At 52.0% G+C, this 27588-nt stretch overlaps 1 protein-coding gene across 7 annotated transcripts; it reads left to right on the top strand.

Annotated features, from left to right (window-relative positions):
* The first annotated feature begins 924 nt into the window (after window positions 1-924).
* On the top strand, window positions 925-27588 carry Prkcd (protein kinase C delta). Of its 7 annotated transcripts, none has more exons than XM_048801138.1 (18): window positions 925-1038; window positions 12635-12757; window positions 13717-13916; window positions 15441-15501; window positions 15686-15848; window positions 15941-15972; window positions 16922-17007; window positions 17285-17414; window positions 18105-18205; window positions 18972-19152; window positions 19239-19390; window positions 19540-19713; window positions 20112-20203; window positions 20795-20857; window positions 22154-22292; window positions 22451-22639; window positions 23223-23351; window positions 26960-27588. In XM_048801138.1, exons 2-18 carry the CDS (start codon window positions 12643-12645, stop codon window positions 27116-27118), a joined length of 2166 nt encoding a protein of 721 aa, XP_048657095.1. In that variant the 5' UTR covers window positions 925-1038; window positions 12635-12642; the 3' UTR covers window positions 27119-27588. The 7 variants fall into 7 exon arrangements, with proteins under 7 accessions (XP_048657095.1, XP_048657098.1, XP_048657096.1 ...); XM_048801139.1 differs by lacking the exon at window positions 925-1038 and adding an exon at window positions 9466-9486; XM_048801141.1 differs by lacking the exon at window positions 12635-12757.

Genomic DNA, 27588 nt, shown 5'->3' with positions numbered 1-27588 from the left:
GAATGAATGATAAAACCCTTCCAACTCCTCATGGCCAGCCCCTAGTCTCAGTAGCAGTGATGGGGGGAAGAGGGGGAAGAGGGGTGATTCAGAGCTATAATTGCAGGGCCCTGACACCATTTAGCTGGCACAGCTAATTGGAATTTAAATTAAAATTAGAAATAATTTAAAGTAATGACAAAAAGAAAAAGCCTGAGGATACCTTTGCCCCCAGGGAGGATACCTTTGCTGGTGGGGGACTGGGTGGTAGGGAGGAGTTTATACCTGGGGAAGGAAATCTTGTGGAGCCCTGACCTGGTCTTTTAGAGGAAATGCCTTTTAGCTAGGAGATCTAGCGCACCTTGCCGTCACTGCCATTCCGGGCCTCAGGTTTTCAGCTGTATAATGGGCACAAAATAATGGGAGAATCAAATAAACCATAAAATACCAAACAAGGAATAAAAAAAAAAATCATCATTCATTTGTTTCAACATGAATCTAGCATAGGAGCTAACACAATAAAATTTGAAGCCATAGAGGCACTTGTGGTATTAATGTTTTCTCCATTTAAAAAGTAGGCTCAGAGGAATTGCCCCAGGCCCTAAAGTGGTGGTGCCTGGTTGCACCCTAGGACTCCAAAACCTGCAGGGCAACCTCCTGCAGACGGAGGGTTGGAAACAGCTTTTTGCTGTCTGCTGACCTCCTTACCAGGCTGAAAATGTTCCAAGGGCAGGGACACAGTGTTCCAACTCCTAACATGAAGTGGACACATAGCCAATGCCCAAGAATATTTGTTCCTGGCAGCCCATTTCACAGAAGAGAAAGTCAAGTCCAGAGAGGTCCAAGATGTAAGAGTCAGGCAAGACTGAGCGGGTCTGTGTCAGCCATGCTGATGGGGAGATCCTGTTTGCTTCCCGGCTTAGCTGTTTTCTCCTGTTCTTGCAGGTCTGCTGGGAATTGGCCCAAGTGAGGGCGGAGGGCCTACTTTTCCTGGTGGTTGGTGAGTGGCAGCAGCAACAGGAGCCCAGACCAAGGACAAGTGGGAGTTGGGAGCCCCAGGTAGGACTGCGTTCTCTTAGGCAGAAGGACATTGGGCTGGGGTAGCATTCTTCTTTGGACTCCTCCCTTTTTGCTGTGGGATTGGGTGGTTTGGGGCCTGGGTGCCCAGAAGAAGCAGCCATTTGCTCTGCCTAGGAGGAGCTCACTGCCTAAAACCTGGCTGTGGCCCAGGGAAGGCTTTGGCCTTGGAGGACTGGAGCCCACCAGTTGTTTGGGGGAAGGAGTGATGACAATTTATTGTCAGTTAGAAAGTGATATGTGAGCCAAGGGTTGGGGGAGGGTGTGTCAGTTTTTCCATGGCTCCTTGTATCTCTGTCACAGCATCCTCGCCATCACACAGGGAAATGGAGGTTCACCTAGGCCTCACGGTGGGTTCGGTGGGTTGGATGCTGGGTTGGGAATGGAATGGGGTCTCTCAGCACAGCTGGATATTCTTCCATATCCCATTTCCCCCACTCTATTTCCCCAGCCTCTCTGGGGCTGAGGAGGGATTCTAAATCCCAGTTCCCAGCCTCTAGATTCAAGGCAAGCTGGGCAGTGTCTCTGAGGAATGCCCAAGAAGGCTGCAGTCTCCGAGGCGCCTCAGGAAGCTAGAAATCCCTCCCTTTGGGGCCAGCCTTGGTTCCGTCAGCCCCTATTACAATTGAAACAGTCTTCTGGGCTGGAGCATAAAGCTCCGTGTAACTCACGTGCCTAGCATGCACACGGCCCTGGGTTTAATTCCCAGAAAGAGAAAGAAAGAAAGGAACCAGCCAGGCACACACCTGTAATCCCAGTGGCTCGGGAGGCTGATGATGCAGGAGGATCGGGAGTTCAAAGCCAGCCTCAGCAAAAGCAAGGTGCTAAGCAACTCAGTGAGACCCTGTCTCTAAATAAAATACAAAATAGGGCTGGGGATGTGGCTCAGTGGTCGAGTGCCCCTGAGTTCAATCCCCTGCATCTCCTCCCCCGTAAAAAAAAAGAAAGAAAGGAACAAATGAACAAAGGAAGGGGGGGAGAAAAGTGTTACTCACTGAGTGTTTAAATCCCCAGTAAGCCAGATTCTGAATGGGTGTGTGCTGAGGGCACCTGGAACCTGGGGGGGATAGGAGCAGGGGATGGGAAGGATGGCTTTTCCTCCAGGAGTCCTCCCTGATCGGTTCCCTACTCCCACCCTACTGCCTGTCAGGCACTATAGGTCTTAGGGTGACTGAGTGAACTTGAGGAGGCTGGACTCCCTGGGCCTGACTCTGGGGACAGGGCTGTCACTCCACTAGGGGCAGAGGGTCTTCTGCTTATTCATCCTACTCCAAAACCTATCTGGTGGGAAGGATGTGAAGTACCTTTGGCTTGAGGGCCTCTGCCCCCTGAGGCCAGGGGAGCCATTCCCTCCCAGCACTCAAACTCCTTCCCTAAGGAGTTCAATTAGTTAGTTTTGGAGCCACCCACTTTCTACTCTCAAGCATCACCTGCCTGGCTAGCAGAGATGTGCACGTGTTCATACAGAATGCCAGGCTGCACTGGGCACACGTGCCATAGGTGCCTAGTGCCTGCACATGCACCCCCATGGGCACACTAATATGCGCATACACACACTCGTCTCTGTCATCATGCACTCAGATGTCTGCCCACACATACCGCACTGTGCCCATGCTGGGTTGGGAAGTGAGGCCCTAGGCAGGGTAACAGCCTAGCCATGTAGCCTGGGTCTGGCGTGACAGTGAGAGTCCAGGTGTGGCTGTGACCAGAGGCTAGAGTTGGGTGGGCCATGCTGTGGGCAGTCAACAGCTGTCTTGCCCATGTAACTCAGGCCTCCAGGGCTTGGTACTGGAGACCGGGGACATGGGCGTGGGGGAGGGGCTGTGTCAGCTGCTGCAGTACCGTTTGTGGCTGCTGCCACAGAGGAGGAAGTGGGCTGTTTGGCCATAAGGCTGAGGTGCTCACGGGCCAGTGGGGGTCCTACAGCCCCTCTGTCTAACCCAGTGTCCATGTCTGGAGAGAGTGGAGTTGCTAGGCTCAGGGGTCCGGGAGGCAGGCAGGGTACTCTCTCCTAGGGTCCACTTTCCAAGGCCTAGACCCAGGGGAGAAGACCGTCTGTCCGAGGCATTTCCGGAGGCTCACTTCCTCTGGGCTGCCCAGGAAGTGGTTTCAGAGTGGGACTGACCAGCCCTCTGCCTGTGGCTTGCCCCGCCCCTGTCCTGCTTTCCGAGGGGAGCAGCATCTTGCCTGTGGGCTAGGCTGACTGATCAGGCTTTCTACTGCCAGGGCTGCTTAGCCTAGTTAGAGACTCTAGGAGAAAGATGAGGTGCTGAGACCATAAAGTCCCCTGCAGCCCCACAACTCCAGCTTCTCCCTCGCTCCAAGCCTGGAAGCCAAGAATCAGAGGCATCAACCTCAACAGGCACAGTCTCTTGGGGACGGAGATGGCAGGCTGCTTCTTGAAGATTCGGCAGCACTAAGCAACTGTATAAATGAGCCTGGCCAAGTGGCTTTGCTACTCAGTGCCTCAGTTTCCCCCTATGGCAAATGCAATGATATCTACCCTGGCGAGGTTATATGGAAAATAAGATAATGTGTGCAAAGTAGCCAGCACCATGCTTGGCACATCTTCTGTCAGTCATGTGAAGTACTCAGTGCCTGCTTCCTGGTAACTATTCAGAAAACAGCAAGTGGTACTAATAATGGGCCATAATTGTCTGATTGGCTGAGGACTGTCCCAGTGTCACAAGGCCAGGTGGCTTTGGAGCCCAACTAAGTCAGGTCTCTGGCTCCCTCCTTCCCCCTCAGTTCTGCCTTCGGCAGCAATACCAGGGGTGGGAGAGCTCCATTGGTTCAATAGGTTCCCTGTCCTCTGAGGAAGGAGTGCCAGGGTGGAGCAGCTGTGCCCACTCAGCAGCCCAGCCCCCTCCTGCTGTCTCCCCCTCACTCCCTTTCAAAGAGAGAAGAAAACAGATTTCGTGACAAATAGATGCAGGATGCTGGGGAAGGGAAGCAGGCAGCTAACTGCCTGCCCCCTCAGGGCTCCTCTCAGCCCTCCCACTCTGGGCTCCTGCAGGACTTTGGGCTTAGAGAATTGGCTGGGAATGAGGAAGTGGGTGGTGAGCCCTCCTGCCAGCCTACCTACCCTCAGACCCCTGGCCTCAGCCTTTGGATGGGGGTAGGGGGCAGTCATCTTGGACTGAGGAGACTGAGGGGTCAGGGAGCAACAAATCCCCCCATACACTTGTGCATGCATCCATCCTTAACCCATGGCAGCTGGTGGCCTGCCTATCCCAGAAACAAACAGAAGGTCAGCTTAGTGAGGACTAGGATGAGCTTTGGCTTTCACTCTTTGGGACCAAGAGGCTGAGCTCTCCCGTGTTGAAGAGTTAATGATGGCGATATGGCAGGCAGGGCTCAGGAGCCTGGAGGGCTGGAGATCATTGTAGGGCTGGGCCATCAAGGCAAGGGAATCCTGCAGATTTAGGAAAAGGACCTCGGCAAGCATCAGACAGTCCCTTGTTTAATATTTCCTGGCTGTGTCCCCTGGAGCCAGGTGCTGGATGGCTGTAAGTCTTCTTATTTCTGTGAAATAGGCAGATAGGGGAGTATCCTTATGAGAAATGAATGATGGGAAGGAACCACTGTGGGGCATTGGGGACAGGAAGACAGAATAGCAAGCCCAGAGCCTCCTCAGCAGGAAGGAACTTGTCTGATCAGAGAACTGAAAGGGGTCATTGTGGCTAGGACACTGGAATGAAGGGAGAGCAGCTACCAAGGGGGTCAGGAAGGTAAGGGCCACAGGTCTGGCGGAAAGGAGTCTGAGCTTACCCAAGGAGCAATAGGAAACTCCAGGGGCTTAGGCAAGGGTGATGAGGTCTGCTGTACTCTTAAGTCTTAAGAGCCCTGTCTGGATGCTGGAGCAGAGGAACCATAGGGGCTAAACTAGGGGAGGTAGAGCCGTGGGAAGGCAGGTACCAAGCCTGGAGATGGCAATGGTGGCCAGGATGGGGCAGGAGGCGGAGAAAAGAAGGTCTTGATCTTTGCTGCAGAGGCAGACACCATTGCGGACTGGGTGGGGAGGCCCCAGAGGAGGCAAACTGGCCCCAGGTGTCTGGCCTGACAGCTGTGTGAGCGTGGGTGCCCCTAACAGATGAGAAGCACTTGGAAGGGAACACCAGTGGGCTGCTGTGGGCAGATTTGAGCACTTTTAGAATCATTCACATGGTGAGGTTGGGGAGGCAGGTGGGGCCACAGCCTGGGTCCAGAAGGGTCTGGGCTAAAGGTGGAGACCTGAGAATCTAAAGCCTAGGTTGGGGAGGAGAGGGCTCAGCAAGCCATTGGTGGGGGAATTTGAGGGTCCTTGCTGGGACTGCTGTCCCTCGAAGGTCCCTGCCCAGGCACCAGGAGGGCAGGCTTGTGGTGGCTGAGCCACTGTTTTCAAAACAGCCCCGGAAGCTTTGGATCATGTCTGTGGTTGTATTGGGTAAACAAGAGCAGCCGAGCAGCCAGTCACCAAAGCCAAGGTCGGATCAGATGTCTGTGTGGTATAGGCTTCAGGGCCAAGGTTGGGGGTGTGAGAGGAGGCTCTCGGGGTCCTCCAGTATCAGGACTGGAGAAATCTTGGGGGTTTCTATTGTTAAGACAGGGAAGCTGAGGCCTGTGCTCTGCCCATGGATGTAGGCTGCCTCAGCCCACCCCAGACCTTCCCATGACTGAGTGACCGAGGATAGATGAAAATGGGCAGAGACAGGACAGGGTGTGAGGATGACAGTGGTGGTAAGGACCGTGGTGACGGCTTCTGGGTGTTGGCACTGTTTCTTGTGCTAGGCCTGGTGCTCAGCATGCCTGCCCAAGACTCAGCCATGTTCTCAGGGCACTGGATCTGAACTAGGCCTGTCCAGACCACTCATGCCCATGCTCACCAGCTCCTCTGTTTCCTGTCCTCTGGGAATGGCCTGCTACATGGGTTGGTCTTGTCTCTCCCAGCTTTTTCGAGGTCCCTGCAGTCGGGCGGGGGCATCATCTGGGCTCTACCTACTGCAGAGGGACTGACAGACACCAAAAGGCTTAGGTGGCCACCTTACCTTCTCCCAAACACAAAATATTTGTTTCTTGTAAATAATCAGGAAAATCCTAGGGACTCTATGGGAAAAAGAAGGAGTGGGGTTGGGACCACCTAGTGGAGCTGTTCCCACCTGCCAACACATCCCCTTGCTGCACTGCAGGCCAGATGGGCCATTTGAGCACTGGAACTGGAGCCTCTCTCCCCCTCCACCTGGGTCTGCCCCATTGGCTTTGTGGCTTTGGTTGAATTACTTAATCTGTCTGTCATTTTCTGCATGGTAAGCCTAGAGCTCATGGAGGTCATATGTGGGCTGTCCCCACCTGCAGATGTTCCAGCCCTCCCCTGCTCTCCTGTGCCAAGCCTGTGACTGTCACCTGTGACCTCCCAGCCTCAGCCTCAACTGACTCCCCCTGCCCCCACTCCTCCCAGGCCCTGCAGGCAAGGTGGCAGGTCTGCATAGGGATGTGCATGACCCACCCACTCCTTCCTTACACACTTTGGACTTTGCTCTGGACCTCCTTCAGTGGGGAGGCCCAGCCTGGCCTGATTCCCAGATGCCCTTCCCATCTCCAGCCATTGTGCCCCAGGGGGACTATAGTAGGAACAGTGGCATTTGGGTACCAGATTCTAGTCAGGCTTATGGGATCCTTCCAAGTTCATGTATTCATCTCTGTGTCTGCCCAGTGTGCCTGTCCCTGTGTGTGTGTTATGGCTTATTCACATGGATCCTGTATGGCTGGGTGTGGTCTTTGTGGGCCTGGATGCATGTTGACATTTGAGAAACTATTGGAGGGGGGCACTGTGTGTGTGTGTGTGTGTGTGTGCACCTTTTGAGCTGTCACATGTGACTGTGGCTATAAATGTGTGCGTATATACGTCCAACTTCAAGGGAGGCTCCCCATTTGTAACTGTATGTTTGGTTTTGTGGGTGTGCCCATGTGTGCACATGTGTGTCGTTATTCTTGGAGAAGTCCACATATTTCCCAATACCCAGGGTCATACAGAGGCCCCCTTGTCTTCATAGGAGCTGACTCTCTGGCTCCTGCCATGAAGGAGCTTTTATTACTCCCTCAAGGGTGCCTGGAACCCTCTCTCTGACTGAACCCAGGGCTCCCCAACCCAGGGCCAACTGGGAGACTTCAGGCCTGTGCCTAGTGTGGGCTGTGCTTTTAAGGAGGTCCTATTCAACCTGTATTGGCCCAGATGGTTTGAGCCAGTTGACACTCAACATCCTTAGTCCTGCCCCTCTGTCCCTTCCAAACCCTCTGGATAAGTGGACTGTAACACCTCTGCTTTCCCTGAGATAGAAGCTCCCCGCCTGCCAACCAGCCCATCCCTGATTCTATCCCCTGCCCTGTCTTGCTATTCTCACTGCCTGAGCAATGAGAACTGGGCACATGGGGGCTGGGACAAGATTCCTGGTGGAGGTCTTTGGAAGGGAGTTTCTAGCCCTTTCTTCCCTGACCTCCTGTTCCTCTTGCTGAGCCCACTTCCTGGGTTGTGAAACCCTGTGGCCTCCTTGATTTGGTTCTGTCTGGAAAGGCCAGGCTGTTCTGCCGAGCCTGCGCCTTTGGCCTTTCCCAACTGCCAGGGCCTGCTCTGTTCTTGCCTGCTGGCCATACTACATCTCACTCTGAACCCCCTCCCGACTCTGACCAGGCCTTTGACTGCTCTTCCTGCTTTCATTCATCCCTCAAGGCTTACATAACAGGTAAAGCTGCGTCCCTAGGAGGGCCTCACTTTGCTATCACCTACCATCCAGTCTGACTTGACAGGCAGTGGTACCCTCCATGCACAGAAGGCAGGGACAGGCCCAAGGTAGGTGGGAGAGGGCTGCATGAGGTGGCATGGGGGCATCCCCTGCTCCTCACCAGGAGCTGCAGCTGATCTCTCTCATGAGCCTGTTGACACATTCTCCTAACAGCTGAACCAAGATGCCTCTTCTCTAGCTTCAACCCCAGTTTACTCTCTGTTCATTGGGCACCATCTTGCACCCTGTGAGGCAGAACTGTTCCGGAAGGAAGGGCTGGCAGGGAAGAGACCAAGCTGGGTCTGGGAGCTGAGGGATCCTCAATGCAGGACCTTGGCTGTAGTTTCCCTCTGTACAATGAGGAGATGAGCATATTGGTCTCAGCTTGGTGAGTTTTATTTTTTATCTTTGACAGAGTTGTTTCAAACAAGTTACCCGTTATGTAGAAGAGTTAGAAAATGCATTCTGGGTTTCTATTGGAACCCCAGTTTCTTTGCTGATGCATGTGTGGAATTGCAGCCCACATACTGTTCTGTTGGGGTCTACCCACAGCAAGGTCACTCTGGTCACCTTGAGGCTGGCCTTGCCTACTACCCTGGACTGGCTGAAAACAGGTTTCTGTTTGCTCTTGGAGGAGGCAACCTGCCTACTTGGGCCTGGTCTAGCTATTGCCTTTCCTTACCTCCAGGCTGTTGCTTTAGGGCAGAGTGGGGAGCAGGGCCAGTTCCTCAAGTTATGGCAAGTGGAGGCCTGGGGATGAAGAGTAGGGAGGGCTGAATAGACTGGTTGAACACAGGGTCCTAGACCCTTACCTCCATTTGTCTCTTCTTCCCCAAATGGTATACATTAGGCACGTCTGGGTCTAAACCTTTAGCTGTGTTACCTTAGGCAAATCAGTTAGCTTTTCTGAGCCTTTATTTCTTCATATGTAAAATACTCACCTTCTGGATCTACATAGAGATAAAGTGAGCTAATGCAGTTACAAGGCCAATCCAGCAGCATACTGTCAGCTTCAGAAAAGCTTAGAAGTGGGGAGCTGAGATTCACACCTAGACTGACTCCTTTTTTTTTTTTTTTTGGTATCAGGGATTGAACCAAAGGATGCTTAATCACTGAGCCACATCCCCAGCCCATTTTATTTTATTTTATTTTTTGGTACTGAGGATTAAATCCAGGGATGCTTAACCACTGGGCCACATTCTCAGCAACCCCATTTTTTTTTTTTTTTGATACAGGGTCTTGATGAGTTGTTTAGGGCTGCATTAAGTTGCTAAGGCTGGCTTTCAACTCTCGATCCTCCTGCCTCAGCCTCTTGAGCTGCTGGGATTATGGGTATACGCCCTGACACTGGGCTAGACTGACGCTTGAGTCCAGTGCTCTCTGCTTCCCAGGGCTGCCTCTGCTGTGGGCTTGAGAAGCTAGAACAGAGGCTAGGAGCCCACCCAGTGGGGAGAGAGGCCTGGTTCTCCTGTGACACTGTGTGGGGTCCAGCTCCTGCCACGCCTCTGGCCCTGCAGAGCTGTGAGGAGTCTGGGGCTGAGCTGGTGGCCTTTTTTTGGGCCTGTGGGCCTGGGCCTATTTGCATGGAGGTTATAAATAGTGAGCACACCTTGCTTCTGTGCTGCTGCCTCGCCCCTCACCTTCCCACCACAGCTCAGACACCGCGAGGTAGGTGAGTAATTCGTGCTCCATTGTGCAGAGGGGCACCTGTGGCCCAGAGAGGCCCTGGACCTCTCTCAGGATCACTCAGTAATGGAAGCAGATGCCAGCTCATGGTGACTGTCTCCTTCCTGGGGTCTGGAGATTCCAGTTTAGGGCTGAGGGAATGGGAATGCTGGGCCAGGCCTGGTTTTAGTTTTTGACCTGGTTTTAGTCGTAGCAAGTTGGGGCTACGGGCTCTGGCCCTAAGGTTACTACTGAGAAGCCCCATGGCAGCCCACCAAGACCATGGATCCCCTGTGCTTGTGCACTGTGGCCTAGCTACACGGTTTTAGGGCTGGGGCCGCAGCCCGCTGTGGTTGTGGTTTTCCCTCAGTGGCTTCTGTGAGCAGTAACTGCTCAGATTGTGAGCCTGAGGGCAGGTTTAGGGCAGCCTGCAGAACAGGGCAGGGGGGCCAGTCCTGGCTCTGCCTCACCCTCTCTGACACCCTCTTCTCCTCCATATAGTCCTGGTCACATAGCTCCTGCTGGCCAAGCTGAGGGCAAGGGAAGCCATGGAGCCTACAGGCCATCAGGACCAGGCCTCAGGAGGAGGTGGTAGGGAGGAAGAGTTGACCAGCAGGTGTGCTAAGTGCCTGGCGCCCCAGGATGAGTTGCCAAATGTTCTAAGACTTGGTTTCCTTGTTGAGCAGTGGGGTCAGAGCCAGGACCGTCTCCCCAGGCTGGTGGGCAGGCAGAAGCCTTCATTGGGGGAGTGACTGCATTTTGTAGCCTGGAAAGGGAGGTGCATGGGTGAGGGATGGGTGCTCCCAAGTGCAAGGGGGTGATATTGATGAGAGGACCCCCTCTCTGGGGCCTGTCAGGTTGGTGTTGATCCTCATCAGCATGATGACCCTTGAACTAAGGGACTATTCCTCATCTGGAAGATGGGGGGAGGGGAGCCTTGTACAGTCCTGCAGCCAAGGCAGCATTGATATTGTGGTGTCGCATCCAGCCAGCCTGACCGTGATTTTGCCACCTGGTCAGCCCTCAGCCTGTCTCCCAGGAGCCAAGGCCACAGCATCTTTCTCCTTCATTTTCTCTGCCCTCCTGTCACTCAGCCCTCCCTCATCTTCTCACTAGCCCAGAAAGCTGCTCACTACCCCAGCTCTGTCTCTTGAGGGGCAAGGCTGAGCTGTGTCTCTTAGTGTGTAGACGCAGGCCTGCAGCCAGTGTGTGCTGTGCAGGGATCTTGCTTATCACCCGAGACCCCAGGCAGCATTCATCTGGATGCTCGATGCCTTGGACCTCAGGGCTAGCAAAGCAGCCCCGGGGAAAGATACCTTTTTTTCTTGGGGGTTTGAGACACACACCCAGACTCCTACACATGGGCTCTAGGCCAGGCCCATGCAGCTTCTTTTCACTCTTACCACTAACTACTCCTACCACGTGCCAGCCACTCCCATGGCCTCACAGGCACATGCATTTCTATGGCTACGTAAGTCACATTTGTGCTTACCCATCACACCCACATGTACACTCACGTCCCCCAACACACACATGCTCACATGTGCTCCAGCTATGGGATGAACCCCTAGCAGGCCACTGCTGGCTCCCCCTTCCCACCTGCCAAGAGGTTGTGTGCAGCTGGCCTGGGACCCGGTACTCCCAGGCCAGAGGCTTTGAGGCCTTGGCTTCTTATTCCCACTGAATAGGAGCCAGGGCGGGGGATGTAGTCGGATCTGCCTCACCAGGTTTCTTCACTCTGCTCTGGCAGCTGGCCCCAGAGGACTGGCCGGGCGCATTGGGCTGGGCTGCAGGCTGAGGTCAGTGTTTCCTGTGAGCTCAAATGGGCTGGGAGCTCCCAGCAGACCTGGCCACTATGCTGGCTGCCTTGTGCAGGAGCTGGAGGGGGCTGTTCGGGGGTTGGGCAGCTGCTGTATGTACGCATGCGTATGCAGGTAATGTTCAGGGTGGAATGAGCATGAATGAGCATTCATTCAACTATGGTTATGGAGCACCCGGACGTGGGGCCTGGGCCAAGAGCCAGTGTCCATATAGGAGTATGAGTGTGCACCTGTGGCCTTCCACATGAATGTCCTCCACAGATGGCAACCCAGGAGGACCCTGGGAATCAACCTCCTGTAATGACCCTTGACTGAGGAATAGTGAAGAAAGAGGACAATGTGGAAACTGGCATTACAGTCAATATTAAAATACAACCAGGTACCATGGTGCACGCCTGTAATCCCAGCAGCTCGGGAGACTGAGGCAGGAAAATCGTGAGTTCAGAGTCAGCTTCAACAACTTAGCAAAGCCCTAAGAAACTCAGTGAGACCCTGTCTCTAAATAAAATATTAGAAAGGGCTGGGCATGTGGCTCAGTGGTTCAGTGCCCCTGGGTTCAATCCCTGGTACCCAAAAAAAGAAAAAGAAAAAAATTAAAATACAGTTTTACATTTGGGGAAAAATTTTTCATTTTGAAAGTGCAGGCAGCGGGAGGCATGTGACGCCAAAGGGTGAGTTCAGAACGGTCAAGTACACTGATGTGGGCAGAGCCTCTGACTGCCCTGGTCCTGGAACAAAGTAGGTGCTAAGTTAGTGGAACCCCTGCTTTTAGTTGTGGCTAAACCTCAGAGTTTCAGTTTTCAGTGGGGGTGCTCACTTGGCCCCATTTGTCTGCCTGGGTAGTTATGAGCAAAATCAGAGCCAAGAAGGGCTGCCAGGGGCAGGGTGAGAGGAGGTGCTCTCTTGTTCCTCTTGCTGGATGATTGCTGGCACTGAGATGCAGGAGCCCGGTGACTGGCTACTGACAGAGGCACTGACTGAATGACTCCAAATGAATGCTTCAGAGATCACAGACTCAGATGCCTCCACGGTGCAGGTTTTGGAGAGCAGTGAAGACAGTGTCCCTGGCCTGGTGTCACTTGATAAAGAGGCAGCCATCCAGAGGCTACTGTCCAGTTGACCTAGTGGCACATCTTCCAGTTTTACCTCAAGTCCAGACATACATAAAACATCCCCATATTTACCATTGGCAACTAGGACTAGTGCATTTTCCACACCATGTGGGCCAAGTTCAAAGGAGTGGGAGCCCCAGGGGCAGTAGGTACCTGAGCATGTCCTGGGGCTGTCCCAGTGCTGCCTGGCTTCATCAGCCCTCTACATCCAACCCTGCTGCAGGCCCCACCATGGCACCGTTCCTGCGCATCGCCTTCAACTCCTACGAGCTGGGCTCCCTGCAGGTTGAGGATGAGGCTAATCAGCCCTTCTGTGCCGTGAAGATGAAGGAGGCTCTCAGCACAGGTAGGGCCGAAGCCCAGACCCTGGGGTGGCGGTGTGAGGCTCAGCAGGAGGGGCCAGGGGCCTTACTTTGTTCTGTGGAACCTCTAAGGTGTCTTCTCTTCCTTGTTCTTATCTCCCTGCCCAGCTATGGATGCAGGAAAGCTAAGGCCACAGGGTCTCAAGGCCTGGCTAAATTGAACCCCACCAGGCTTTAGAGTTTCTGGCTTTATTGGTTGTTCCACCTAACCGTTTCCACGTGTCCATCTGAGGACCCTGTCATGCTCCAGGACCGTCCAAGTCCTTCCCTCATGGGGTTCACAGTTAGATGGGGAGCTGGACATATCACCAGGCAATGAGTCCTGTGGAGAGGAAAGCCACAGAGGACACCACCATGGCTTAGGCTTAGGAGGACTTCCTGGAGGAGGAGGCACACTTCCCACCATTCCCTTGTGCTTCTGCTCACCTCTAAGACCCAGCTGACTGTCCATTCCTCCAGGAAGCCTTCCCTGACCCTTAGGCTGGGTCAGGCCACCTGACCATGGATGGCCTTAGAACCACTGGCCTTGCCTTCTTTAATTTCGTCACAGCTGTGACTTAAGTGGTTACTCAAGGAATGTGTTGGTTTGTGTCTCTGCCCTGGACTGGGGCTCCAGGAGGACAGGCCCCAGGTTTGACTTTTCTTTCTGTCATGTTCCTCACCTCCCGTGCTGTGGCTGGCACTTGGCAACTCTCAGCAGGGGTTCACTGAGTGAATGCCTGAGAGAAGGGGACACTTCAGTGAAGCTGGAGCAAAAAGGTCACAGGAGGGGAAACAGCAAGAGCAAAGCCCTAGAGGTGGACCCTGCTAGGGACAGTTCAGTGTTCTGGGCATTCTATGGAGTCACAGCAGATCCTGGGGACAGGAGAGGCAGGCAGGGTGAAGACTGGGGAGGGTGGGACACAGGGTCCTTGCTGACCTTTCCTGCCTGACCCCATCGCAGAGCGAGGGAAGACGCTGGTGCAGAAGAAGCCGACCATGTATCCTGAGTGGAAGACCACGTTTGATGCTCACATCTACGAGGGCCGCGTCATCCAGATTGTGCTGATGCGGGCAGCTGAGGACCCAGTGTCGGAGGTGACCGTGGGCGTGTCGGTGCTGGCCGAACGCTGCAAGAAGAACAACGGCAAGGCTGAGTTCTGGGTGAGGGGCTTGTGTGTGTGGGACCCACTGAGGGCAGCTGCGGGGGAGCTCAGCTGCCAGTGCAGATCTGCTACCAGTGCAGCCTGGGCTCCAGTTCCTCGCTCCAGGTCCCCAGCTTCTCTGAGCCTCTCTTTTCCACTTCTGTGAAGGAGGAGCTGCTTAAAGTTCTTACCTCAGGGTCTGTTGTTAGATGAAACGAGCATCTGATGGTCAAGGGCTTATGGATGTCAAGAACCTGATACATAGCTGGGCATGGTGGCGCACACCTGTAATCCCAGTGGCTCCAGAGGATGAGGCAGGAGGATTGGGAGTTCAAAGCCAGCCTTAGCAAAAGCAAGGTGCTAAGCAACTCAGTGAGATGCCGTCTCTAAATAAAATATAAAATAGGGCTCGGGATATGGCTCAGTGGTCAAGTGCTCCTGAATTCAACCCCCAGTACCAAAAAAAAAAAAAAGAACCTGACACATACTGGGTACTAAAGGCAGTCATCCTCATTGTTGTGACTATTTTTTCCCTTTTAATTTTGAAAAGGCAGGATATGCACATAGTGAAACATTTCAAACTCTGTGAAAGGGTGTGTACCTTCCCCAAAACCAGGCCACAGGCTCCTTCTCAGAGGCACCCATTGTTCCAGTTCTTTTTGGAATCCTTGCAGATATACCAGGCCTAGGCAGGCGTGGTGGGGGGTTCCTCCTGATCGGTAGCAGAAAGGAGGTGGGACAAGGGGAAGGCTGAGGACACCACTCACTCACCTGCCGAAACTGGGACTCAGTGCAGGTCTGTGGTCAAATGGCCACATGCAGCTGTGCCTGTGTTCTGGGTACTGGTGCTGGAAGAAACCCCCCTGGGTTACACATGGACTCCTACAACTCAGATTTCTCCACTGGAAAGGCCTCATGACCACTGGAGGCCCTGATCAGCCTCCAGTGAGAAATGAAGGGGTCAAGATAAGAGAGAGGCTGACACAGGGTCTGTACTGACCCTTGGCCAATCAAGCAGGGACAGAGGGGCCTCTGGCTATGTGCTCTCCCCGTTCCCCTAAGGGAGGATGTCCCTTACCAGGTCTGGGTCCTGGGGGAGGTGAGGAAATAGAGGCTCAGGTCCTGTCCTCCAGATTGTCCAGTCCATGAAGAGCCCTGTGGGTGTGGTAGGCTGAGTATGTCTGTGTCTCTGCAGGGCATGTGGGGTAGCAAGCCTCCATTCTAAGCTCCTTGCTGTGGACAGCAGCGGGTGAGGGTGGGGAGTTTCCTTTCCCACTCTGTTCCCAGGCTCTGTGGTCTGGCTGGGTGTGGGCTGGATCCTTTCACTTCCCCAAATGTAATAATACCCCTGGGTGCAGGCTGGGGCGGGGCTTGGGGTGGGGCCCTGCCCACACTGGGCAGACAGGTGTCTGACTAGGTTTTAGGGGGCTCCCTTGGCCTCAGGGAGGCCAAGGAACCCCAGCCATGGGGGCCGGTTCTGAGAGTCTGATCTGGCCCAGGCCCGCCTCACTGAGCTTAATAGCCCCTCCTCTTACCCCCACAGCTGGACCTACAGCCCCAGGCCAAAGTATTGATGTCTGTGCAGTATTTCCTGGAGGACGGAGGTAAGACCATCCATCCACCGGGACTAAGGACAGGGCTTACCTGCTGGGCAGAGGCCAGAGCCAGCACTAATGCCCAGGGAAGCCGGCCCCTTAGCAGTCCCATCTAGGATCAATCTAGAAGGGACTACAGGAGCGCTACCCCTCCTGTTCACTGGGGCTGACTTCATCACTCTGTGACCCCCAGATTGCAAGCAGTCTATGCGTAGTGAGGACGAGGCCAAGTTTCCAACGATGAACCGCCGTGGAGCCATCAAGCAGGCCAAGATCCACTACATCAAAAATCATGAGTTCATCGCCACCTTCTTTAGGCAGCCCACCTTCTGCTCTGTGTGCAGGGACTTTGTTTGGTGAGGGCTGGGTACCTGCGGGGAGTGGTGTAAGAGTAGGGGTTGCCCAACCCCATCATTCCCTGCACTCACCCTGCTGGTTTACCTTTTAGGGGCCTCAACAAGCAAGGCTACAAATGCAGGCGTAAGTACCTCCACAGCTTAGTTTGTGCATGAGGGAGTGTGCTGCAGCTCATCAAAGCCAGTCCTGTGCATACCTTCCCCACTCTATGCTTGGGACATCAGGGCAGTAGACTGAAACAGGCTGCAGTCGAGTATTACACAAAAATCATGCGAGACCACACATCAGGGCCCTTTCCCCACAGAAGGGTGGTTCTGAGGCCTTTGCTAGTGCCCCTGGCTGTGGGCTCCCCATGGATATGGGTATCTCTGGTGCACAGGTGCATGCGCACCTTTCCCTACATGCGCACCTTTCCCTGTATGCACTGAGCTCTGCAGCTGGGGTTATGAGCAACAGGCTGATCTACTACTAGCTGTAGGGCCTCGAGCAAGTTACTTGACCTCTCTGTGCTTTAGCTTCCTTATCCACAAATTAGAGCTAATAGTGTGAAGATCCAGTGGGTAAAATATGTAAAGCTGTATTCTAAGTCCCTGGCTCGGGGTAAGCATTCAGTCTAAGTCCATTGTCATGGTTGCTCATGCTTTGGATGTATATACAGGTGTGTTTATGTTGGGGCCCATCTCAGTGCACATGAGAGTGCATGCTTAGGAACAGTATGCTGTCCTGTGACATAGAAGAGGGAAAGAGGGCTCTCTTACCCCTCTCGTCTCCCTATTTGCATTCCCCCCTCACTTCTTCCCACCTCCCTGCCTACCAGGTCCATGAGCCTTCCCTAATTTCTATAGATGGGCCTATCTCCCCTGCTCCACCCTCTCCTGGCCCTTCCTGCGTAAGCTGGTGGGAGGAGGGAAAAATGGAGCCTTGGGCCCTAGGCTTCTGTGGGGTGAGGGTGTGGGAGGTCAGGGAGAAGGCTGGCTTTGTGTAGAGGGTTGGACCAGTCTGGCAGACGCTGGCTTACGACTGTCCGGCCTGGTTCCTTCCCCTCCTCCTCCTGGGCCTGTGCCTCTTCAAGAATGCAATGCTGCCATCCACAAGAAATGTATTGACAAGATCATTGGCCGGTGCACCGGCACTGCCGCCAACAGCCGGGACACTATAGTGAGTTGGGGCAGGGAATGGGGGGTTGGAGGCTTGGGGGACTTGGGTGGGTGGGAGGGATCTGGGCCCTCCGCACCCTTCCCTGCGGGATTTACCCTGCCTCTCCATTTTTCTTAATCTTTCTTTGTACTCCGCCTTGGCTCCTTGGGCCTCTGATTTCCCAGCCTCCCAGTGGAGCCCTCGTGGGCATCTTGGAATGCACTGGGCTGGGGGAGAGGGAAACATTGAGGAAGGGGCTGGAGCTGGCAGCTCAGCAGTGATGCCCTCTTCCCTCCAGTTCCAGAAAGAACGCTTCAACATTGACATGCCGCACCGGTTCAAGGTCAACAACTATATGAGCCCCACCTTCTGTGACCACTGTGGCAGCCTGCTGTGGGGGCTGGTGAAGCAGGGATTGAAATGTGAAGGTGCGTACCACTCAGCTCCCCGTGCTGCCCACGTGAACCCTGAGAATCCCAGCTATCTTGTGCAGCCTTCACCCCCTTACCCTGAGATGGGGCCTTAAGGTCAAAGGAATCCCATCTGTGTATACCTCATTTGGGAATTTCACATGGGCCTCTCCCCACTGGCCTGACTGGCACTGCTATTTACCTGTTTGTGACCACCAGACAGATTGCTCTGTCTCTCTGAGCTGGATCCTCAAGTGTAAAATGGGGAGTGGGGCGCAAGCAGGAGGAATAGGACCCAGAGACTCTCTGAGAAGGTCAGGTGTCTGAAAGGCATTTAGCCAAGATCTGCTGTGCACTAGCAGGTACTCGGTGACCAAAGGTGCCCCCCAGACCTCCCCTCATCCCCAGAGTAAAAACTAGAAGGAGTAAAACAGCTCATCTCAGTTGTCCCAGACAATCTTTAAAGCATTTAGGTCCCTTCCTGGGGATGTAGCTCAGGTGTAGAGTACTTGTCTATCTTCTCCTTTTTCTGTATTTTTTTTTTTAAATCATGAAATATTTGAAATGTTCAAATACAGATATTTTTCCTCCTAAAGACAGGAAGCCTAGCAGACCCCACCAAAGCCCTTTCTCCTGTTTCCTCCTCTACCCCTTCCTACCCTTGGTTGAACCCCCAAGACTTATGGCTCTGCTTCTTCTTCACCCCAGACTGTGGCATGAACGTGCACCATAAATGCCGGGAGAAGGTAGCCAACCTCTGTGGTATCAACCAGAAGCTCTTAGCTGAAGCCTTGAACCAAGTCAGCCAGGTGGGCAAGTGCAGTGGGACTCTGGGACCCTGGGCACAGAGGGTAGTCAGAATTGGCAGCAGTTTTGGGGAACCCCAGTGGTCAGTGAATCACTTCTGGAAGATCTGATTCAAGAATTTAGGCAGCAGAGCTGGGCACAGTGATGTACTCCTGTAATCCCAGTTGCTTGGGAGCCTGAGGGAAGAGGATTGCAAATTCGGGGCCAGCCTCAGCAACTTGGTGTGGCCCTAAGCAACTTAAGGGCTGGGGATGTGGCTCAGTGGTAAAGCACCCTTGGGTTCAATCTCTAGGAAGGAAGGGAGAGAAAATGAATGAATGAATCAATTATTAAGACAGTTTTTGTTTTTTGTTTTTTTAACCTGAGGGTGAATCTGGGAAACTGCAGGGTTAGAACACTGTGAATTAAGATTATGTGTGTATGGCTCAAGGATGCCACAAAACCTTAAAGGAAAATTCTAGAATCAGTTAAAAAAAAAAAAAGTTGTAAAATGTATCGAGTAACTGTTAGGAAGGTGGAGTTTAATTTACAAAGCTTCTCTTTGTGATCAGTGCCTTCCTGACCTCTGAGGCTTCCCCGTGCTGCAGGGAGAGTAAGAAAGGGATGGGGAGACATACTTGTGCATGCACACACCACTGGGGTGTTCTGGACCCTGCTTCTTCTGTCTTCCTTGGTGTTGAGGGAGAGGTATGGTTGAGTCCTCTCTCTGGTCTGGGAGTTCTGACAGTGTTCTGACTGCTTGGCCCTCTGCTTCTGCCCGCTCCTCAGAGATCCTCCAAGAAGCTGGATTCTGAATCTCCAGAGCCTGTTGGGATATACCAGGGTTTCGAGAAGAAGCCAGGAGTCTCTGGGGACGATGCCCCAGGTGAAACTGAGCCCAATCCCCCACTTAAAGTTCCCACCTTCCAACAGGGAAAAGAAACGGGTGTACCCTCCCTCCCATTACCGAGTGAGTTCTAGAAAAAGGTGTAGCCTATTGGGGAGCCAGGCCTCTTCCCTTCCAGTATTCCTTATTTAACCCATCCTGGATCCCAGGGAAGGGGACTATTCCAGACCAAGATCTTACAGGCACCATCTCTCAAGCAGACAACAGTGAGACGTATGGCAAAATCTGGGAGGGAAGCTCCAGGTGCCGCATCGAGAACTTCACTTTCCACAAGATCCTGGGCAAAGGCAGCTTTGGGAAGGTAAGTCCCTGGGCAGCCCAAGACATATGGGCTCAGGAGTCCAGGGCCACCTGCCTCCCAAACTACCCTGGCTTCTTTCTGGCTGGGTATCTATGGGTGGCCTGTGCCCAGTCCCATCTTGCTCATTATCCCTCCCCCTCACCCCGCAGGTGCTACTCGCAGAGCTGAAGGGCAAAGGACAGTTCTTTGCCATCAAGGCCCTCAAGAAGGACGTGGTTCTGATCGATGATGACGTGGAGTGCACCATGGTGGAGAAGCGAGTGCTGGCGCTCGCCGGGGAGAATCCTTTCCTTACCCACCTCTTTTGCACCTTTCAGACCAAGGTGCCTGGCCTTCCACCCATCATTGCCCAAGTGCCACAGCCCCCTTAGACTCCCCGACAGCCGGGCCTCATCTTCCTTCTAGATCGCTTAAGGCAGGGCCACGTCTTCCCTGCTCATACCTCCCAGGGCTGAGTTGCCCCCCTCAGTCCAGAACCTGTTCCCTCTACTTTCTGTTGAGGCTCAGCCCTGTGGTCTTCATCAGGGGACCTTTCTTGCTGTCCTGCCTCTGCTTCTGCCCCCTCCCCAGAGATCCTCCAAGAAGCTGTACTCGGAATCTCTGGAGCCTGTTGGGACATACCAGGGTTTCGAGAAGAAGCCAGGAGTCTCTGGGGACGATGCCCCGGGTGAAACTGAGCCCAATCCCCCCTTTAAAGTTCCCACCCTCTGCCCCACCCCAGGACCACCTGTTCTTTGTGATGGAGTTCCTCAGCGGGGGAGATCTGATGTATCACATCCAGGATAAAGGTCGCTTTGAACTCTACCGGGCCACGTACGTAGACAGTCCTGTGGTGGGGCAGGGACGTTGGCTTAGAGGGCATTGCCAGTTTGCCCTGCTTTCCGGCTTTCCTTTCCCTGGAGAAGCCAACCAGACTAGAGCTGGAGCTGGGGAGCCCTGGGCTGTCCACATGTGGGAAGCACTGGTGTGGAGTGCATTCTGGCTGAGGGAACAGCACAAACATGCCAGGTCCTGTCCCCTTCTTGGGTTTCAGCCAGAGCAGCCTCATAGATAGTGGTCCTGCCCAACTCCAGATCCTGGAGTGTGGTCCCTAGACTAGCATGGTGACCCTTTCCCCATTTGCATGCCCCCCACCCCACTAACCGTATGCATGTGTGCGCATATCTGTATATCCGTGAACATCGTACTCTGTGACAGAATTGGCTTATTTGGAGCTTTCCCTTCAAAATTTTGTGCTTGGGCTGCCAGCCCTCGCTTGCCTGATCTGATACAAGATGTGCTTGATCAGGTCCAGGTTGTCTATGAGTTATTTGCAGCATTTCCTGCCCCTGAGGGTGGGAGGGAGGGCCCAAGGAGAAGCGGACTGGTGGGTAAGAATTCTGGAACACTGTCTCTCTTGCCCAGGTTTTATGCAGCTGAGATAATCTGTGGACTGCAGTTTCTACACCACAAAGGGATCATTTACAGGTGCAGAGGTGGGGCCGTGGGGGGGCTCTTGGGAGGGGTGGCATATCCTTGCTTCAAAAAGGCCTGGCCCAGTCACAGTTTCATTGCTACGTGGAGTGAGCCTTTAGCTGGGTATTTGCCTAAACCCCCATTCCAGTGCTAGAATTCTTATGGCCCCTCAGCTGAAGCTGGCACAGCTCCAGGACCTGGGAACTCTCTGCCTATCCTTGGTGCCATTAATAGGCACAGTGTCTTTTTTTCTTGGACCCATTAGTCTCTTGCTGAAGCCCCATCTGGGCAATCTAAGCTTCCACCCATTGGAACTGGTTCCACAGGGACTGGTTCCATAAATTCTTGTGCAATCAATTATAGTCACATCCTATGATGGAATGTTCTATGCCCATCAAAAAAGCAGAGATCAGAAGGATCATGAGTTCAAAGACAGCCTCAGCAACTTAGCAAGGCCCTAGCAACTCAGTGAGACGCTGTCTCTAAATAAAATATAAAAAAGTGCTGGGGATGGGGCTCAGTAGTTCAGCTCCCCTGTGTTCAATCCCCAGTACAAAAGAAAAAGCAAAAACAGAGGCCTTGCTCTATACACTGATGTGGGGTAACACCCAGCTATGTTGTCAAATAGAAAACCAACCCATGGGACTGTGTGTTTCAAATAGTAGTATTTGGTTTCATTTTATTTATTTTATTTTTAGTTGTAGATGGACATGATACCATTTATTTATTTATTTTTATGTGGTGCTGAGGATCGAACCCAGTGCCTCACTCATGCTAAGCAAGTACTCCACCACTGAGCTATAACCCCAGCCCAGCATTCAGTTTTTCAAAGGTGGGGGTTAGACGCACAGTGCTCTTGTCCATGCCTAGAATTGCTCCAGGGAGAAAGGTGGAGCTTAGTGGAAGATAAGCTTTGAAATGTTTAGTGTTTATTTCTTTGTGCATCAATTATCTACTCAAATAACTAAAGACATAAAAATGGATGTGGTTCCTGAGCTGGGGTTCACATCTGTTACCAGCTAGATGACCCAGCGCATGTGATAACCACCTCTTTCGAGCCTCATTTTGGGCTCCGGGGAGTTGGATCTCTTGTGTCCAGCATTTAGTGCACAGTAGGTGCCTTATCAGGAGCACAGGGGTGTAGCATCTCTTTCCTTTTCTGCTTCCCATTTGCTTCCTCATTCTTTTATACTCTTTGGGAAAGTCCTGGACTTATTATTATTGGGCCCCAAATGGGCCCATTGTGGGAAGCCTTAGGGAGAGAGGAATTGGCCCCTGATGACACACTGTCCTGCCCTTCCTCTTCAGGGACCTCAAGTTGGACAATGTGATGCTAGACCGGCATGGCCATATCAAGATTGCCGACTTTGGGATGTGCAAAGAGAACATATTTGGGGAGAACCTAGCCAGCACCTTCTGTGGCACCCCAGACTACATCGCCCCTGAGGTAAGTGGATACCTTTCCACCCCCAGTCCAATCAGATACCTTGCCTCAGCAGGGTGAGGCCCGGGAAGGCTCCCTGAGGGTGAAGGGGCCTAGCCAGGGCACATGCTCAGGGTCCTGTCTGCATTGGTACCTTGTCCTTGACCACTACTTCTCCCCAGATCCTGCAGGGCCTGAAGTACACATTCTCTGTGGACTGGTGGTCCTTTGGGGTCCTCCTCTACGAAATGCTGATTGGTCAGTCCCCCTTCCATGGTGATGATGAGGACGAACTCTTCGAGTCCATACGTTTGGACACACCGCATTATCCCCGTTGGATCACCAAAGAGTCCAAGGACATCCTGGAGAAGGTGGGGGCTGAGCCGGGCCTGGCAGACATTGGCTGTAGGAAGGCAGCACCTTCCTGGCTCTGGAACAGCAGCCTTGCTATTCCATTTGGGGGTCTTGCTCTCTCACCAGGTTCCTAGCAGCTCCTGTCTGAGTCCCATGCGTGGAATCAGCCTGGCATGGTGACTATGGGCTCAGGGTCAGGATATAGACAGACCTGAACCAAACCCTCGCTCTGCCTGTGACTAGCTGGTGACCATGGGCAGGTCACTTAACCCTCCTCTATGATTCTGTCTCCTTATCTGCAAAAGGGGTTGAGAGAACCTACCTCACAGAGTTATTGGGAAGTAAATAGAAACCTAGGATACTAACAGTCAATAAATGGCACTGCTTTTACTCATAAGGTCCACCTTCAGAGTCCTAGATGCTCCAGACCAGGACCTGTTGTCTCAGGCACCCAGAAGTAGCCTCCCTCCACCCCAGAGTTCCCTGGGTTACATCACTATGCTGAGCCAGGCCCGCCTTGGCATCCCCAGGGCCTGCTGGTAATTTGCTAAAGCTCCATTTTCCCCGAGAATACTAACCAGGGCCCCTGCTGGGTTGCAGTTATTTGAAAGGGACCCACCCAAGAGACTGGGAATGACAGGAAACATCAGACTCCACCCCTTCTTCAAGACTATCAACTGGACTCTGCTGGAGAAGAGGAAGGTGGAGCCGCCCTTCAGGCCCAAAGTGGTAGGTGATTCCATCCCTACGCTGCCTGCCATCCGGGTGGGCTCCTTCTCCTTTGCATGCCTCCCTCCTGCATCATTCAACACACTCTCCTCTTGTCCGTTTTTCCAGCAAACCTTCTTCCCTGTTCTCCCCTGGGACACTTAGCCACAGCCTCTGCACTTCTGTTCTCATCCCCTCTCCTTGCCCAGTCATTCAGCAAACACTGGGGACTGTGGATCCCACTGCCTTTTAACATATTTTTTAGCACTTGCTGTGAGCAGGGGACTATACTTTGAGTATCAGAGTTAAGGCCTTATTCCCTCTCTTTATCCATCCATCCAACCCATTTTCCAGTAAATTTTGGAAATGCTAAGTCCTGCTGGGTACAGAGCACAGAGTTGGGTTGTACCACCATGGAGACAGTCTCAGAGCTGGAGGAGCCCATATGAGGCAAATAAGACTTGCACACTGATGATAATCTGTGACATAAGAGTCTGATAATTACTTGCTGGGAGCATTGGCGCAGGCCTGTAATCCCAGTGACTTAGGGAGGCTGAAGCAGGAAGATCACAAGTTCAAAGCCAGCCTCAGCAACTTAGGCCCTAAGCAACTCAGTGAGACCCTGTTTCTAAATAAAATACCAAAAAAAAAAAAAAAAACAGCTGGGGATGTGGCTCAGTGGTTAAATACCCCCTGGATTCAATCCCTGGTACAAAAAAAAAAAAAAAAGTGAATGATAGATATCACTGACCATTATGATCAGTTGTTATTGGGAGGATCTGTTGAAGGAGCTCTGAGTACAGGAAATGAGGTGGTCTGAAAGGTCCCCTTGAAAGAAGTGGTATGTGAGTGGTCTAGGGAGAGAAGGCCCTGGCAGAAGGTAGCTGGGAGGCCTTCAAAGTGGAGTGGAGGATGGTTTGAACCAGGCTCACAATCTGCAGAAGCTTCTAGGGACCAGCATTGTCAGCAGAGGCAGGTTGGGGCCCCTTAGAAGTTGGGACTCTGTGGCCCTTCTATGATCACAGATCCCACTCTTTTTCTCCCTTGCTTTCCCTTTCCGCTAGGACCTACTGTTCCCACTGGGCATCCTCAAAAACATGGCCTACATCTGCACTTTGAGGCTGCAGAACACTTCCTGTAGCAGGGATCTCAAACTCAGAGGCCTCCTGAGCTGGGCAGAGAGCTAACAGGCTGACCCAGCTCTGAGGAAAGCACTCTCAGGCTCTCACTGCTGATAGAGGTTGATTTCTTCCTCTACACTGAGAAACACACACAGGAGGTGTGATGATAAGCAGCACCTGCCCGTGGGAGATGGCGAGCTTGCTATCCAAGAGTGGCCCTGCGAGGCTGGGAGTGTAGCTCAGTGGTAAAGCACTCTTGCATGCTAGACAAGTAAAAATAAAGATCTGGTTCCAATTCTTGTCCTACTACTCTCTGGCCACATTGGCAAAGCTCTAGTTTTTCTGAGCCTATTTCCTTATCAGCAAGCAAAATGGTAGCATCTCTCAGGACTGTGGTGCAAAATAAATAAGATAGCATAAAGAGCTGGGCTCAGTGGTGTACACCTGTGATCCCAGCAACTCGAAAGGCTGAAGTAGAAGGATCTCAAGTTAGAGGCCAACCTCAGGAATTTAGGGAGGCCCTAAGCAAGTTAGTGAGACCCTGTCTCAAAAATAAAAAAATAAAAATGGCTAAGGATATAGCTCAGTGGTAGAAAGCTCCTAGGTTCAATCCTCAGTAAGCCCTGCCCACCCTCCCACAAAAAATGACAACATAGGAAGTGGGCCCAGGGCTACACTATTCTGCCAGTTTTCAAAAGAAGCCAGAAATCTGGATTATTTACTTATTCATTCATTTTTGCACCAGGGATTGAACCCAGGGGCACTTTACCACTGAGCCACATCCTTTTTAAAATATTTAGAGACAAGGTCTTGTTGAATTGCTTAGAGCCTCGCCAAGTTGCTGAGGCTAGCTTTGAGCTTGAGATCCTCCTGCCTCAGCCTCCGAAGCTGCTGGGATTACAGACGCACACCACCCTGTCCGGCCAAAATCTGGATTTTTATGTTGCATTGTCCACTTTGAAAATATTAGCTCAAATTCTATCAAAAAGCTAGTGCTAGGGGCTGGAGATGTAGCTTAGTTGTAGAGTCCTTTCATATATGAGATTCTATGTTCCATCCCCAGCACCATTAAAAAAAGAAGAAAAACAAAACCCAATGAAAACAACAACAACAAAAAACCCCAAATGAATGTACCTTCCACTTCAGTTTGGCCTGAGGGCCCCCAGCTGAGACCTCTTTATTTTAATCGTCTCATATTCTTTTTTTTTTTTTTTTTAATTTTTTATTGTGGGTTGTTCAAAACATTACAAATTTCTTGACATATCATATTCCACACTTTGATTCAAGTGGGTTATGAACTCCCACCTTCACCCCATACACAGATTGCAGAATCACATCAGTTACACATCCATTGATTTACATATTGCCATACTAGTGTCTGTTGTGCTCCGCTGCCTTTCCCAACCTCCACCCTCCCCCCTCCCCATTTTTCCCTCCTCCTCTCTCTCTCNGGTTTTGATTTGCATTTCTCTGACAGCTAGAGATGGTGAGCATTTTTTCATGTACTTGTTGATTGACTGTATGTCCTCCTCTGAGAAGTGTCTGTTCAGGTCCTTGGCCCATTTGTTGATTGGGTTGTTTGTTCTCTTATTGTCTAATTTTTTGAGTTCTTTGTATACTCTGGATATTAGTCATCTCATATTCTTAGGGGTGGGAAATCTGCCAAATTTTCCTATAAAAAGCTTGATAGTAAACATGTTGAGTTTTGCAGACTCAAAGTAGCCATAGACATTTATTTGTACGTCAACAAATGGCCATAGTTGCATACACATAAAACTTAGCTTTATGGGCACTGAAATTTGAATTTTATTTTCACATCATGAACTATTATTTTTTTTTCCAACCATTTAAAAATATAAGAGGGCTAGGGTTGTGGCTCAGTGGTAGAGTACTCGCCTGGCATGTGCGAGGCCCTGGGTTTGATCTTCAGCACCACATATAAATAAAGGTATCGTGTGCAACTACAACTAAAAAATAAATAAATATTAAAAAAAAAAACCAAATAAAGAGCCAGGCTGGGATCATAGCTTGGTGGTAGAGTACTTACCTAGCATGTGTGAGGCACTGTGGATGATTCTCAGCACTGTATCTAAATAAATAAATAAAATAAAAGTCCATTGACAACTTAAAAAAATTTTAAATGTAAAAGCTGTTTTTAGCTTTTGGGCTCTACAAAAACAAGTAGCAACCAATGAGATCTGACCCATAGGCCACACATAGCTTGTGGGCCCCTACTCAGGAGGATGTCCACCTGTCCTTACCCTGGCCCAGACCTACCTGCTTGCTTTCCTCATCCCCTTAGGGAAACAGCATGCATCTGTGGTACGGGTTGCACTCAGGCTGCTGGGAGAGGCCCCCTTTCCTGTTCTGCATAAGGACTGCCCTGGTCTGGCCTGTCCCAGCCCAACAGGGATGCCAGGCCTGGATACCTGCTGAAACCCTTGGGGGAATTCGGGAGCCCTTAACCCTTTAGGTCCCACTCATCCATCTCTTGCCCTCTGCTCACAGAAGCACCCAGGAGACTACAGCAACTTCGACTTGGAGTTCCTGAAGGAGAAGCCACGCCTCTCCTTTAGTGACAAGAACCTCATCGACTCCATGGACCAGACAGCATTCGCCGGCTTCTCCTTTGTAAACCCCAGATTTGAGCACCTCTTGGAAAACTGAGGCTCCCAGACAGGCCCTCCACCCCCCTGGGCAGAGCAGGCTAGCCCACCCTCATCTGCACCTGCCGCTGCCCCTGGTAAGCAGCAGTGTGACTGTCGTGACTTCTGCTGCTGCCCTCTTTTCCCCAGAGGGGCTCGGCTCCTGCTGGCTGGGCTCTTATGGTACTTCCTCTGTGAACTGTGTGTGAATTTGCTTTTCCTCTGTCCTCAGAGGGAAATTGTAAATCCTGTGTTTCATTACTTGAATGTAGTTATCTATTGAAAAAATATATATTATATATATATGCATATATATAATAGGCTGTATATATTGCTCAGTAGAGAGAAAGCATGTGGGACTGGCAATGTATTGATCTTTTTAATATATATATATATATGTATGACCAAAAGGAAAAAAAACAAAAACAAAACACAAGCTGTTTGAACCACCAGGTTCTTTTATTTGTGTGTCTAAATAAACACTGAATGGCA

Source organism: Marmota marmota, unplaced genomic scaffold, assembly GCF_001458135.2.
Source record: "Marmota marmota marmota unplaced genomic scaffold, marMar, whole genome shotgun sequence".
Lineage (NCBI taxonomy): Eukaryota > Metazoa > Chordata > Mammalia > Rodentia > Sciuridae > Marmota > Marmota marmota.
This window is presented reverse-complemented; position numbering and strand designations above follow the sequence as displayed.

What these genes read in the sequence shown, in the direction of transcription:
- Prkcd (XM_048801138.1), top strand. Translation starts at nt 12,643, where the DNA reads ATGGCACCGTTCCTGCGCATCGCCTTCAACTCCTACGAGCTGGGCTCC. An exon ending in GCAAGGCTACAAATGCAGGC is followed by an intron (nt 15,973 to 16,921) that starts GTAAGTACCTCC and finishes TGCCTCTTCAAG; the next exon opens with AATGCAATGCTGCCATCCAC. An exon ending in CACAAAGGGATCATTTACAG is followed by an intron (nt 20,858 to 22,153) that starts GTGCAGAGGTGG and finishes CTTCCTCTTCAG; the next exon opens with GGACCTCAAGTTGGACAATG.